The sequence below is a fragment of the Equus asinus genome, chromosome 11 (genome assembly GCF_041296235.1).
Source record: "Equus asinus isolate D_3611 breed Donkey chromosome 11, EquAss-T2T_v2, whole genome shotgun sequence".
In the NCBI taxonomy this organism is placed as follows: domain Eukaryota; kingdom Metazoa; phylum Chordata; class Mammalia; order Perissodactyla; family Equidae; genus Equus; species Equus asinus.
In genome coordinates, this window is record NC_091800.1 from 84,191,066 (window position 1) to 84,205,732 (window position 14,667).

The 14,667-nt window shown below is 58.2% G+C and overlaps 1 protein-coding gene across 20 annotated transcripts in view; it reads left to right on the plus strand.

Annotated features, from left to right (window-relative positions):
- Window positions 1–14,667, plus strand: part of MCF2L (MCF.2 cell line derived transforming sequence like) — a 179,560-nt gene that overhangs the window by 66,152 nt on the left and 98,741 nt on the right. The window contains exons 1-2 of one of the 20 annotated variants that reach the window (XM_070520177.1): window positions 7,777–8,368; window positions 8,466–8,633. The exons of 14 other annotated variants lie outside the window; for them this stretch is intronic. In XM_070520177.1, coding sequence (XP_070376278.1) covers window positions 8,594–8,633 — 40 coding nt within the window. In that variant the 5' untranslated portion in view covers window positions 7,777–8,368; window positions 8,466–8,593. Of the gene's footprint in view, window positions 1–7,776; window positions 8,369–8,465; window positions 8,634–12,820; window positions 13,071–14,667 lie in introns of those variants that run through there. 5 more of the 20 variants (XM_070520189.1, XM_070520174.1, XM_070520180.1 and 2 more) reach the window with 5 other exon arrangements.

A 14,667-nucleotide genomic window follows, 5' to 3' on the forward strand; every position in this document is an offset into this window, starting at 1 on the left:
CATCTGACAGCGTGCGACCTGTAAACCACCGGCTGTCCCGCCCTTGCCCCGGCCCCCCCTCATGAGCCTGTTGTCTCCTGTCCTCCCTTGGCCAGGCATCACCCCTGGGTTGTGCCACCCAAGTGCTTCCAAAAGCCAGAGCCATGGGCCGCCATCACCAAGACCCCGCCACGTGGGACTCCCAGGCTTCAGTTGTCAACGCAGTCATGGGCCGGCCACGGCCACATTCCCAGCGACCTTGAGCCGCGATGAGCTGTCTGGAGAAAGCCAGCCCATAGCGAGACAGAACGGGTCCCACCCAGGGAGAGCAGCTCCATCCTGCGTCTCCTTGTTCCCCTTCCTTTTACGCAAAATTCTGTAGCGCTGGGTTCTGCCCCTTTAAGACGCAAAAATAAGTAGTTAACCCAGAAATGCCCAAACACACCCTAAGAATTTTTTGTGTAACATTTATACCAAGTTTTTGAAAATTGTTCTGTGTATCCTGCGGCTATTCCTGTTTACACTACGGAGCCCTGGGTGTGTGAGGCCAGAACAGCGAGGGGCGGGGTGGGGTGGGCAGTGAGGGCAGTGGGGGGCCCGAGCGGTAGTCAGCTCGGCTGCAGTGACACAGCATCGCCCACGAGGCGGCTTAGAGAGCAGATGTCTGTGTCTCACCGTCCGGAGGCTGGAGGTCGAGGTCAGGGTGTCGCAGGGCTGGTTCCCTCTCCGGCCTCTCTCCTGCCGTGTAGACGGCTGTCTCCTCCCTGTGTCCTCGTGGGGTTGTCCCTCTGTGTGTGCCTGTGTCCTGATCTCCTCTTCGTAGGACTCTGACCATGTTGAATCAGGGCTGCCCTGCTGACCTCGTTTTACTTTAGTTGCGTCTTCAGAGGGCCCAGCTCCAAAGGCAGGTGCGTTCGGAGGTCCTGGGGTGGGGAATTCAACATAGGAGTTCTGCGGGGACAGAGTTTAGCCTGTGACAGCCAGGTTGTGTGTGAACTGTGGCCAGGGCCCCAGCCCCAGCCTCAGCTCGCAGTCTGGGAAATTGGAAGCCTCCAGACTTTCGAGCAGAGGAGTGGCGCTGTGTCACTTAGCTTTTTTGTTTTGAGGAAGATTAGCCCTGAGCTGACATCTACTGCCAGTCCTCTTCTTTTTGCTGAGGGAGACTGGCCCTGAGCTCACATCCGTGCCCATCTTCCTCTACTTTACATGTGGGATGCCTGCCACAGCATGGCGTGCCAAGCAGTGCCATGTCCGCACCCGGGATCCGAACCGGGGAACCCCAGGCCACTGAAGCAGAACATGTGCACTTAACGGCTGTGCCACCCGCCAGCTGCCATCTCACTTAGGTCTTTAACAGCTCGCCTGGCTGCCTGTTGAGAAGGCAGAGGGAGCCGTGTGAAAGGGTGGCCACGCCCAGTCCAGGAGGGGTGGACGGCCGTGGAGACCCGGGCTGGGTGTGCAGTGGCAGGTGGCACGGGCAGTGGCGTTCTGGACGTGTGTTGTCCGGCAGGTCTGACTGAGCTGGATGAGGACAGTGAGAGGAGAAGAGAATCTGCTGTCACCTGAGCCCCCCAGGTGCCCAGCCTCTGGCCTTAAACCGTCCCTGGCAGGTGGTGTGTGGCTGAGACGGGGCTCAGTGTGGGGGGGGCTTGGGGGCGGGGGGCCGGGGCAGCAGGAGTGGCTTTCGGGGGAAAGAAGGCTCCCAGGGCGGTCTGAGGCCCCATCGCACCTGGCGGAGGAGAGGACTCCTTCCGGGTGACTCATGGGGGCTCAGGGGTGTGCGTTTCGGCACGGAAGCTCATGACATGGAATGTAAGGGCTTTAGATGCAGCGCCCGCAGCATCCCAGCAAACTCAGATGCATCCGGCCTGGGTTCCGTCATGTGCGCTAGTGCCCTCCCCGCAGCTGTCTCCCGCCCTGTCATGGCATCCTGAGGAGTCGTTTTTTCAAATCCGTTCTTAAGATGGGTTGAGGCCCTTCAGGAAGTGAGGTGGACATTGATGGGGGGTTGTCGATTATTTCATAACGTGTAATTTAGTTTTCTAATTAGGTGGGTGTGACTGTGAAACACGGAAACTATTTTTTTGTTTTTTGAGGAAGATTAGCCCTGAGCTAACATCTGCCAATCCTCCTCTTTTTGCTGAGGAAGGCTGGCCCTGAGCTAACATCTGTGCCCATCTTCCTCTACTTTATATGTGGGACGCCTGCCACAGCATGGCGTGCCAAGTGGTGTCATGTCCGCACACAGGATCTGAACTGGTAAACCCCAGGCCGCCGAAGTGGAACGTGCGAACTTAAGCCCTGCGCCACTGGGCCAGCCCAAAAACTGTCTTTTAAAATAAGCAAAGGGCTTCCACAGGAAGTTTCTGTGGGTCTTGTTAGCAGGGACTTAGGAGTGGGTCTTGGAATTCTGAGCAGAAAGAGAAGCTGGTGGAATGAAATGAGTGACTTCTTCCTTTTAGGGTTGTCCGTTTGGGGCCTCGTGGTTTCCCCCGTCCATCACAGGGTTGTCAGGTGTGGTCCTGGACCAGGCATCACCTGAGAGATTACAGAAATGCAGATTCTCGATCCATCCCAGCCAGGTGAGTCTGAGGCCCAAGCTCGAGACCCGTGCGGGAACTGGGGGGCCGCCAGGGCCCAGGTCTGTGGGAGGATGGAAGCCGGCGCCCTCTCCTTCAGTGCGCTCTGGAGAAGGGGTCAAATGGAGAATGACGAGGACTCCTGGAGCTCCTGCTCGCCCTTTCGGCTAGTGCAGGGTCCTCCCTCGGGAGCCAGCTTAGGGCTCACTCCTGTGGGGCCTTCTCCCACTGCCCACACGGCTCCCTTACCTGTATGCACTGCACCCACCACCCTGGGCATGGCGCTGGGCCCCACGTGCCATCGGCTTGGTGGAGCCTGTGCCCTGTCCGTCTGCTCCGTGGTCTGCGCGATGCTGTCTGACTTCACCTCCACGGGCCTGGCACCTACATGTGCTCCCTCCGAGTGTGTTGGACCAGCACGTGTGGACTGCAGAACGGTGGCAGGCAGGGGAGCACCTGAAGATTAAACGTTTGTCATCTCTCTTCTGTTTCAAAAAGAAAATGCACAATTGAGAAACTACGGATTAATGACCTTGACCTTCACAAATAAACACAAATGATTGAATAAACGGTGATGCCCACCTACTGACAGAGGTACACCAAGTTCATAATAAACTGTTTTTATGAGAGTGAGACCAAAAAGTCAAAGGACTTCGTGTTTGTGACTGGATGTGGGGAGAGGCTTCCCTGAAGTCCTGTGCTGCCCTCCATGAACGGGGGAGGGAGCGACCGTGGGACGTGGGGATTGTGAGGACCACTTTCCCGCAGATGCTCCCTCCCCCCGTCCATTGTGGGCAGAGCCCACGTCCTTTGACATGCCCTTAGCTGGTCTGCTGCTCACACGTGCTTGCACAGGGCCTGGCCCTTCCTGACCCCTGCTCACCCTTCATGAGGACGTGCCTGTGGCAGCCACTGCCCCTCCAGCCTGGGTCCAGAAGGAGACATGAGGAGCCACAGAGCTGTGAGCGTGAGAATAATACTATTTCTTTCCGTGGCACTGAGCTGGGGGCAGCTTGTCATGCAGCGTTAACGTGGCAGCACTGACAAATACAGAGAATGTGGTTTGAATAGTCAACTGAGCAACCGGCCATGAGATGGGAGAAGAGCCGGCCTCAGGTGACTCCATCGTCTTCTCACTTTTAAATAGATAATGAGATATTCTCTTGCCTGTTGTTGGAACAGAGAACACCCACCAGAAACCCGGCCGTGTGCGTCCAGCGTGAAGCTGCTGCCGTGCGGGAGTGGAGAGCCCTCTGGCCTCCTCGGAGTGGGGCTGAGAGCGGCAGAGCAGGGAGCACAAATTACGGGGAGCAGGTGTTGACGGAAAGGGAATATTTTTCCAAAACCGGAGGGCCTGGTGGGAACCTTTGTCCCAGCTTCACTCCCGAAAGACACACGGCACTGTGAGAAATCGAACTTCTGGGAGGAGATTTTCAAGGAAATTTAAAGTTGTAAGTCTGAAAATACAAAAGAGCTGGCTGTTCTTTCTAACTTTTCGAGATGAGGTGGCTTTTGTGAATCTAAATTGGGGTTTCGGCAGATGTTCTGGGTTTTTACTTTATGCCATCGTGAGTAGTGCTGAAGAACTGGGTCCAGCCCCCGAGGCACGAAACCACTTCTCGTCCTTGTAGTCTCACCGCACGCCATTGGTGGTGGTCAGTTCACCAAGGGAAAGAACGGTGTCAGTTTTCATCGATGACATTTTCAGCAGGATTTCAGGGCTGGTGAGCTGATGCCCCAAGTAGGACTGCCCTTTTGTGAGGGTGCTCTGCCTTGAAAGACAGAGATTTTTTGTGTTTTGATTTCTGAATCCTTAAAAAGGGAGAACATGTCCTTTGATATTTAAATGATCAGAAAATATAGAAAGCTGTTGAATGAGTGCACATAGATGTTAGGTCTCCATGATTGATCAGTTTTGTAATCTTATGTCTCCATCAGTTCTAATAGGACTGAACCTGTTTTCTCTTCTGGAAGCCCATCCTCGGTATTGGCCGGCTCGTTCATTCATAGGAACGTGTTTGTTCACCTGTTCACATTGGGAGCCCCTGCGTGTGTCGGCCACCGAGGGGCCCACAGGACACAGCCCGTCCCCCCTGGGGGAACGAGACCCAGAGGTTCTGCTGGATCCCGAAGCTTTACCGGAACAGCCCCCAGATGCAAACCACCGCTGAACGTGATGTGTTAGAACCTTACTGTAGAGCAGAAGGAGCCGTTCACGGGCCGCGTGTCTGTTCCCAGCGAGGAAAACCTGAGTTTAAACTGTGGCCCAGCTGCGTCCCAATTTGTGTCTTTGAAAGATTATTGCAAACAGAGCTTAGAAAATACCTAAAATCTCTGTGTCCTCTGCTGTCTGTGTTTTAGTAGACTTCTAAATTCGTGTGGCTTGGGCGTTGTATCTAGAGTTTGCCTTGATTGGTCAGTTGTGATATATCCTTTAAAAATCAGGCACACCATTTAAAGTCTCGTTTTTTAAGAGTAACCGGTCCGGGACTGAGACCTGTTTCTGCGCCGACGTTTTCATCCCTCAGAGGCCTCAGGAGTTTAGCTCTATCGTGTGCCTTACAGGTTATCTCAACCGCTCAGCTGCCAAAACTTCCCGTCTTTGTTAGAGGGAAGACGTTTTCTTTGAAAGTGGCAGAGGTGTCCTGACTCAGAGCCCCGAGTGAAGACTGAGGAGTGACCGGCACTGTGGCTCCCTCCGGAACCACCACCGTGGGCAGCCAGGTTGTGGCCAAGGGGGCGGTGCTAGGTGACGGGGCCGGGACCCGGTGCTGAGTATGGCGAGGGTTCGTCAGGTGTGGGCCTCAGTGCTTCCCTGACACAGAGAGACTGTCCAGCAAGGGGAACGTCTGCACACAGTGGGGCGGCGGCGCCAGGCATCAGTTCAGCAACAAACCCCGAAAAAGGACAACACGAGGGGAAGTTGGATCAGCACTCATCCACAGAAGGAGGCACCTCAGCGGGCCGGGGGGCTCCTGGGCCCCCTTGTGAGTTGGCCTCGTGGAACCCGCAGATCTCAATGTGTGCCCGCATGTCGTCTTCCACACACAGTTTTTTAAAAAGAGAGAAAACGCTCTTTTGTGCCGGAGTCCTCACGCGTGGCCTGCAGCTTCCACTCGGCGGTCCAGCAGGTCCAGCCCAGGGGGCGGCCGCCTCCCTGCCGGTGTCGGCCCGGAGAATTGAGTATTCAATTCCCCAGCATCTCATTTGCTTTAAGACCTGTCTAAATAGCTCCCTGCTCCCCGAGATGATTTATTTAAGACTCTTCTACTGCCAAAAACCAGGCATTTATTGATATGAATTTCTTAAGCTTGAGGCCACGTTGTATAAAATATACTCTTGGGGTCCAAAAAGAGCCGGTCCTCTTCTCAAATGGCCAGTTCCCTCAGCTTCCCCAAGATGCGCTCAACAAACCCTGGGCGGGCCAATGTCGTGTGACGAAGAACTTGGTGTTTTTTGTTTGTTTTCACAAGGGGCTGTGAAGGAGCTGAGGGAGGGAAGTACCCTCGGATGGCTGGGAAAACCCCGCAGAGTTTTCAGGTTGTTCACAAACCTGGAGGCTGCAAACCTACAAGACAAAGAAACAGATTGTGAGAGAGATCATGTCTCAGAACTGGTTTTTGGAAAAGGTTTTAGCTGGTAACGTCTTTAAAGCATATTTAGATATTTAGGGGAAAAGCTCTGACTCACTAGCTGCTCAGGGAACGGCCTGACGTTCCGGATTTTCCCAGTTTTCTGTGCGACCTTCACACTCATGTGGGGGCAGGGAAGGACCGAGAGGGAAACTGGGTGCCGGCCGTCAGAGACAGCCCTCGGCGCACGGCTCGTCCCTCGTCCCCCGCCACGGGCTACTTCCCTGGACACGTAGCAGTCACGTTTCCCCGTGTCCTGTCCTCACGCCGTGGACTGACCCGAGATGAGGCCCGGTTCCCCCGTCTCGGGAAGGGGCCTGCGTCCTGGACGCACCACATCAAACGCGCCATCTGTTTCCTCCTGATTGTGAGTCGGGACGGCGTCTGCTGGGGAGGCAGCACGAGGGACACGAGCGAAACCTCGAGCGCCTGTCAGCGGGCTGGTGGTCCTGCGCCTCTGTCCTGGTGTCCCCTCGCTTCTGGGGGAGGGAGGCCTGGCTGTGGCTTTCTGGGCTCCACGCCCGTGTTCCTCTTGCAGCTTCTCCAGGCTGCAGGTGACAGTGCAGATGGGTGTGGCAGGCCGGGAGCAGCAGTGACAGCCCAGATGTGTGGCAGGTGGGGAGCAGCGGTGACAGTGGCCGGCACCTGCTTCTCCAGCTCCTGACACCCTCAGTGCTCAGAGGTGCAGAACTGCACGTCCATCATCAAGGAGAGCGCTGGGCGGAATCACCAAATTGTACAAAACTGGAAACGGATACGAGAGCCGCTGCCTCTTCCAGGCCCAGGACGATGCTCCCAGGACCAGGACTGTCCCCTCCACGTCATGGTCTCCAGCAGGCAGGACACATGAGTTTAGCAGGGTCCCCTCTGCCTGTGAGCATTCCCAGGAGGAGGGGCGCCCCCCGACTGCCTGAAATTAAATAAATGCTGCAGACCGGCTGCACCAGCCCTCGTCACATTGGCGAATGAAGGGGCTGCCGTGACAGGGGTGAAGGGTGGTCTCTCAGGGAGACCTGAGTGCTCACCCTCGTCACTCTGACTCTGAGACCTGGAGCGTGTGCTCAGCGTGCTGCAGCCCATAGAGCCTCAATGTCATCATGTTTTAAATGGCGCTAAAATGAACCCCTCCCAAGTTAGGTCTGAGGGTCTGAGACACTGTCGTGCCCAGTGTGAGGCTGCGGAAGGCAGCTCGCGGATGAGAGGAGCCGCCTGACATCCTGGGGTCCTGAGGGCTCACCCTCTGGTGGGTTCAGGGTCGGGAGCCCCCGGGCGTCCTGGGGTCCCAAGGGCTCACCCCCTCGTGGGTTCAGGGTTGAGAGCCGCCGGGCAGGTTCAGCATCCCCCTTGGAAGGTGTCGCTTGCCAAGCAAAGCGCGTTGTCATTTCCTTTCTCTGTGCTGGACAGCAGACAGGAGTAAACGGCGGAACTTCTCAGTTTATTTCAAGAAAGCCCTGGCCGCGGCCCCTCCCTTCCTCCCGCCTGTAGTTGTTTGTTTGAACTGGGGACCTCCTGAGCCTGGAAGGTGTTTTTGGCTCGGGCAGTGGAGCAGCTCTGTGACGCTGGGGCTCCAGCCACACGAGCCCCCCTTCCAAGGAAGGAAACGCTGGGACGTGCGGGTGGATCAGCGGGTTGCGGCCTCACCCGCCTTGCGGGGCCTTTTCTCCTGCCTACCCGTCCTGCCAGGGCTGGTGGCAGTCTCTACGGGCTGGCCCTCTGTGTGCAGGTGGCTGGCTCTGAGCTGTCCGAGTGGACTGTGGGCACCTGCGGTCATTACGGAGGAGTGCAGCCTGGTCGCAGAGGCCGCCTTGTTGCTCTGTTGTTCTGTCTCAGGACTCTGTAAACCCAAGGTCACTAGAGGTCGTGTGCCCAGCTCCGTGTGCAGGCCAGCGCCCAGTGCCCTTGCCCCACGTCGCTGGTGCCCGCCTGGTGTTCGACTGTCCCCAGCGGGGAACTGCAGGACAGTGGAAGCTGAGTTCTGGCACGGGGACTCACTCGGCCCTGGGTGAGCGAGCTCGTCCTGAAGAATCGAAGCCACTGCTGCTGCTGCTGCTGCTGCTGCTGCGTGTCCCTGGCGGGAAGACGACGCCATGGCCCAGAGGGGAGCGTCCCGGGGCCGCCAGCGCTGGCTCTGCCTGCTGCCCTGGGGATGCCGGGGGGCCTCGAAGCGCCCACTTTCAGGTGAGGCAGGACAGGGTGGTGCATGTGTACAGCGTGGGGACGGGCGCCAGGTGTCCCCTCTGCTGGAGGGCTCTTCCCTGTGTATTTCTTTCCCCAGAAAACGTGTGCCGCGTGTGAGCCTTGTTGAAGAGACTGGAAACGAGGTGTCGGGCAGTATTGGCTGCGCTGCCTGCTGGCCCCGTCGTATTTGGTTTGCTTTGTCTCCTGGTTCTGAGGAGCCTGGTGATGAGCCTGTCTCGGCTGGGACGACAGTGGGGCTGTCACGGTAAAGGTGGGGAGAGCACCGTGAGGGGCGTCCTGCGGGGCGGGCGGAGCGGGCTGCCTCTGCTCCGTGGTTCTCGTGCTGAGCTCAGCTGCGTTGGAGCACAGGATTCAGGGTTAAAAGAACGGGGTCTCGACCTTTCACCAAGCTCCCCGACTTCTGTCGTGATAGAGAGCGAGTGGGGCAGTTACGAGGGCCGTGTGTGGACCCCTGCCCTGCACACGCCGGGTGTAAAGGCCTCATTTGGCCCTCCTGCCCTCCCCCTCAGCCCGCTGTCTGGAGGTCACTCCACATGGTTGGAGGATCCCCACGTTGTCTCACCAGACACGCCCAGGCCACAGGGGATCCACACTCTGGCTCTGTTAGGAGGGCCGAGGACCCCCAGCTCTGACAGGAGTCAGTTATCATCCGGATGCCCAGAGGCTCCCCCACCCCCCACCAACCATGGGGCCTGGGCAAGCGGATCTCTTGTTCCCGGGGTGTCCCCCTGCTGTGAAGTGGGCCCCCGGTGCACCCTCTCTCTCTGAAATGAGGACTCCTAAGGGGTCCTCTTGCTGTGAAACGGGAGCTGGTGGCACTGGGGCCATACTGAGCCTCGGTGGAGATGAGCAGGGCAGGTCCCATCTGACCCGAGCGGCTTCTCTTTCGCTCGTTAGGGCCCTGAGAGGCCGTGAGCTCTGTGGCTCTGCCTGTTGTAATGAGGACCCAGTGCGGATGATGGCATTCAGTGCTTGGTGACCCTGGGTCAGTTTAGCTCTCTGTGGCCCCGTCCTCCCTGTCTGTCCACTCCCATCCTCCCTCTCCGTCCACTCCCATCCTCCCTCTCTGTCCACTCCCATCCTCCCTCTCCGTCCAGTCCCATCCTCCCTCTCTGTCCACTCCCATCCTCCCTCTCCGTCCACTCCCATCCTCCCTCTCTGTCCACTCCCATCCTCCCTCTCTGTCCACTCCCGTCCTCCCTCTCCGTCCAGTCCCATCCTCCCTCTCTGTCCACTCCCGTCCTCCCTCTCTGTCCAGTCCCATCCTCCCTCTCTGTCCACTCCCGTCCTCCCTCTCTGTCCAGTCCCAGCCTCCCTCTCTGTCCACTCCCATCCTCCGTCTCTGTCCAGTCCCATCCTCCCTGCACTGACCGGTCTCCGTCCTCCCTCTCTGTCCAGGCCCCATCCTCCCCACTCTGTCCAGGCCCACCCTCCCTGCACTGACCGGTCTCCGTCCTCCCTCTCTGTCCAGTCCCATCCTCCCTCTCTGTCCAGTCCCCGTCCTCCCTCTCTGTCCAGTCCATCCTCCCTCTCTGTCCAGTCCCATCCTCCTCTCTGTCCACTCCCATCCTCCGTCTCTGTCCAGTCCCATCCTCCCTCTCTGTCCAGTCCCATCCTCCGTCTCTGTCCAGGCCCATCCTCCCTCTCTGTCCACTCCCATCCTCCGTCTCTGTCCAGTCCCATCCTCCCTGCACTGACCGGTCCCCATCCTCCCTCTCTGTCCACTCCCATCCTCCGTCTCTGTCCAGTCCCATCCTCCCTGCACTGACCGGTCCCCATCCTCCCTCTCTGTCCAGTCCCATCCTCCCTCTCTGTCCACTCCCATCCTCCCTCTCTGTCCACTCCCATCCTCCCTCTCTGTCCAGTCCCATCCTCCCTGCACTGACCGGTCTCCGTCCTCCCTCTCTGTCCAGCCTGGAATTTCTGGCTAAGCCCCTTGACTTGCAGGTAGTTGATGGGCTCTCAGGCCCACATGCGGCACATTTCCTTGCTCCCAGGGGAGGTGTCCGGCCTTGGCTTTCCTCCCTGCCTGCGACTTGGCCCTGGTTCCACCGTTTGTGCGTCTCCAGGGCAGACTGGCCTCTGCCGCCCTGTGGACAGGCCTCCCCGGGCACCGTGGCCATTGTCCTTGGGTTGAGTGTTGGAAGAAGCATCTTCAGATGAGGAGAAGATCCAGCAGTCAGACGTCCCCCACCTGAGGCCCGAGGAGAAAGTACAGTTGCAAAGTGTGGTTTTCTTTGATGGCCAGAAATGGATGTGATGTCAGTTAATTAAGGGGGAGTCAGGGATAACCTCCTGATGTCCCCTCTGCTGTGTCCTGCAAAGAGCTGCCGCCGTGTCAGAAACAGAACGGCATGTACACTGGAGCCCGTGGGGAGTGGTGTCCACGCTGCGCTCCTCTGCCCAGGGTCGTAGGGCATCGAGGTTCCACAAGCCAGGAAAACTGGTTGTTTCACTCAGAACTCAAAAATGCTCTTTATAGAAATGTGTTTCAGGTTGGGGTGGACAGTTTTAAAAAGAACCAGCATTTACTAAAAGAAGCTAATAAATACATTTGAGGCACCTGGGTGAGTTGATACTGCAAACGAGCACAGAATTTCCCTTTGAGCTGCCTGGTAGCTGATGCAAAAAGGGGAGATGTTTGGACACAAGGTCACATGCAAACAGAAGGTTCTTCTGGGAGGGATTCTGGAGGAAACTCAACAGCTCAGCTGCGTGTGCTGGGAACCCTGGAACACTCAGTGGTGATGTCTTTGGAATGTTTCCTTTCTTTTGGAAAATCAATGCACCTAAAAATGCTGAAAACTTAATGCTAAATTTTGGTGAGGCCCTTTCCAAAGTGGGCCGACCACAGGATGGTCCCGGTACTTGCTTGGGTTCCTCTGGCTGTTCCAGGAGAGTTGAGTGCAAAGGGGATCTGACCTGCAACTAGACTGTCTCTCAGCGGGACAAGCCCCCGTCCGTGCCTGGTTGTCTGCAGGGGCCGTGTGAGGTACTTGTGTGACGTACAGCTGGCTGCTTCCGATGCCAGATGGCGGGAGCGGGGCTGGGTCCCTGAGTCCTGGGGGCAGAGGCCCGTGTCTGTGCCAAGGCCAGAGGTGTGGCTGCCTGAGGGAGGGCCCGGTGGCCTTAGAGTGCTGTCGGCGGGCACACACATTTGGGGAAGTGCAGCGTCGACACTTGGCCCCTGGCTCCGTGGGTCATGCCACTGACGCGTTTATGCTTGCAGACCTGCTCCGTCTTCTCGGGAGTCGCAGAAGGCAGAGGAGAGGGGAAACATGTGTCCTCACTGTTGTTGCTCTCTCTGACTTTCTGGAACTCCCACGAGAGAGCTGGGGAGACAGGAGAAGACAGCGAGTTTGATGGGGAGCGTGCTTCTTTGAAGAAACACTCACCCTGAGATGTGCCCAGGTGGGCTCCAGTCGGGCTCAGTAAGGAGAAGTTTTGCAGTCTGAAGAAACCTGGAGATTATTACTATTTTTGTTACTTTAAATTTTGGGCACCTTGGTGGGACTCCTGCTTCTGGCCCCCTACCCCGAGCTCCCGGTCCTCTGCAGGTCGGCTCCAGGACGTAGCTGGCACAGCTTGGCTCAGGCCCAGAGGACATAGAGCCGGGTGCTGAGGTGTCTGGGTCTTTGTGGGGTCTCAGCCCCCAGGAGCCTGGGCTGCAGGCCCACCTACCACAGCACCCACCCCCCGCCCCAGCCCTGTTGTCTAAGCGGCTTGGACTCCAGCGCGTAACGGGCAGTCTCGCTGGGCACCTGCTGGTTGGGGTTTACGGACTGTGTCCACTGCCTTGATCTCTGACGTCAGAGTGAGGGGACATCTTTCCACTGTCCCAAGGAGCCAAGACCGTGTGGTGGGCAGGGCCAGCCCGGCTGTGACGGCGGTACCAGGTGGCCCAGGCGTTCTCCAGGCTCTGAAAGAGGGTGTCCAGGTGGGGGCCCCCACTTTACACCCCAAATGGCTTTACACACCATTTGTTGGAGACACACAGGCCTTGAAGGAGAGGCTGGAAGGGACACAGGGGCCTGGGATGTGGGGCCTGTGTCTCCACTCACCTTCCTGTAAACAAACACAGCCTCCACCCATGTGTTCCCGAGAATGGCCCCTTGTGTCCGGGGCATCAGACTTTATCAGAGGGAGGAAGGTGGTGACGCAGAGTCACTCTGGACAGTATCGTCTGATTTAACGTGTCCATCGGTGCGTCTCTCTCCCTGGGCAGCGTGGAACGTTGGCTGTTCGACCTGCCCGGCACCTGCTTGGAAGCTCAGGGAAGTCACGCCGGCAGAGGTGTCCTTGTGCCTGGAAACGAGGCCACGACAGGGCGGGCGTTCCTTTCCCCTCCAGCCGCCCAGCAGCTGGCGAGCCGGCTGGAGTCCGTGTGTACACACAGGGTGGGGAGAGCAGATGAGGCCTGCAGGAGAGCAACCACCCTTAATGCTGCTTCCTAGTTCGCGGTGAGATGAGAGTGGGAAGTCGGCTGGTCCCTCGTGCAGATTTTAGGGAGCAAAGTTCAGTGGAAGGAGGGAGGGTAGCGGGAGCGAGCGCAGGGGCGAGCGTCTGCCCGTGTGCTCATCAGCCATGGGGGACCGAAGGGCTGCCCGCATCTCCGTGCCGGAAATGAAAAGCTACTACATTTATTCTGAGTGGTGCTCCTGGCTGCTCTCTGTTGCTGAGGGTGAGTCCTAGGGTCCCTCTGGGGTCGCTCACAGGAGGTGCACTGGGGCGGTCAGGGGTCTGGGGGCGGTCAGGGGTTCTGGCTGCACACGTGCTGTTTTGATGTGTCCGTTAGTCGTCAGTGTGGGGCTGGTTCTCACAGACCTGTCGTGTTGGCAGGGGAGGGTCTGCGTGGTCTGTGTGGTCCGTGTCCCTGGAGTTTGGAATCCCGGGGGAGTGGGGATTGTGAGTAATGAGCCTCTCACCCAGCGTTACCATCAGATGACCGGTCGTGTCACCGGCTTCCTGAGGCACATGATCTCCCTGTGGCTGGCAAGGGTGAGCTCCCAGCCGGGAGGGGAGAGCTCAGCCGGCACTGAGCCCGGCAGAGCTGCGGCTGACCCTGCGCTGAGGGCGCCCGGTACTTGAAGGTCCCTGCGTAAAACACAAAATAGAGCAAAAGCCGTTAGCCACGTGGTATTGATTATCCCGGGACGGTGATGACTTCTGTGAAGATCAGCTTGTACTGTGCAGTGACACGAAGCCGCTTCACCGTCAGCTTTCCAGGAGCCGCAGATCCTGGCGCAAACCCCGGTCCCGGCCTCGAGGGCTGAGCCAGTCTCCTGTGTGGGAAGAGCGCTCCTGCATTCCACCCTGGGATCTCCTGGAATGTGGATAGGGAGGGCCCTTGCTCCCTCATGGGCTGAGTCTCATCCTTTCTGTGGTGAGAGCTCTGACGTCTTTGGGACCAGGATCTGGCCTGGCCGGGGAAGATGCAGCCCGTAGGACTGGAGCCTCTGGAAGTTTCCTTGGCATTTCATGTGGCCCCGTTCTGAGTTCTCCCCGTCAGGTGTCGAGCTTTGCCGTTGATGAGCTTTGCGTCACTGTCTCATCTGAGTGTCTTCCTTTTGCTGACGGGGAGGGTCAGGCAGTCGTGCTTGACCTGGAGGGTTGTCAGGAGCGACCGTGGCAATGGGCCGGCAGGCGCTGGTGGGCGGCTGGTGTGCATCCTGGGTTTGCTGCATGGACCACGGCCAGCCAGGCTTCCCGGTTCTCCTGTCACTGTCATGGTAGCGACAGGACGCCACAGACAGGAGCCGGGTCAGTGAGTGATGGAGGAGGACTCAGGGAACGGGTGGGCTGGGCGGTGGAGCCCCTGGGGACCCCCGGGGAAGAGGGGGGAAGGCCAGCGTGGCTTGGCTGGGCAGAGAGGAAGCTGGCAGGTGGGAATTCCCGCAGCCCGGGTGAAGCACCCCGAAGGCCTTGGTCCAGGTGGGAACAGAAACCCGGGCTCTGCCAACGAGACTAGTGGCTGCCTCAGTTTATCTGTTTGTGAAATGATCATATGCCTTTCCCTTCAGGGAAACTGAGGCTGAGTGAGAGTTGAAGCTTCTGTGGCGTTGCGTTCTCCAGTCAGTGTTGGGGCTAAGCCCACAGTTAGACGAAACAGCCTTAAATCCTGACAGAAACGCCTGAGGGGTTCATCGTGTCCGGCCTCCCGCCTTGGCCGTGTGGGCTGGCAGCTCACGATGTTGCCCGTTGGAGTAGATCCCACGAGAGCCGCCTCCCGTACGGCCTGGGGCTTGGGCACGCCGTGCTCCTCTGGTCCTTGGCCGCGT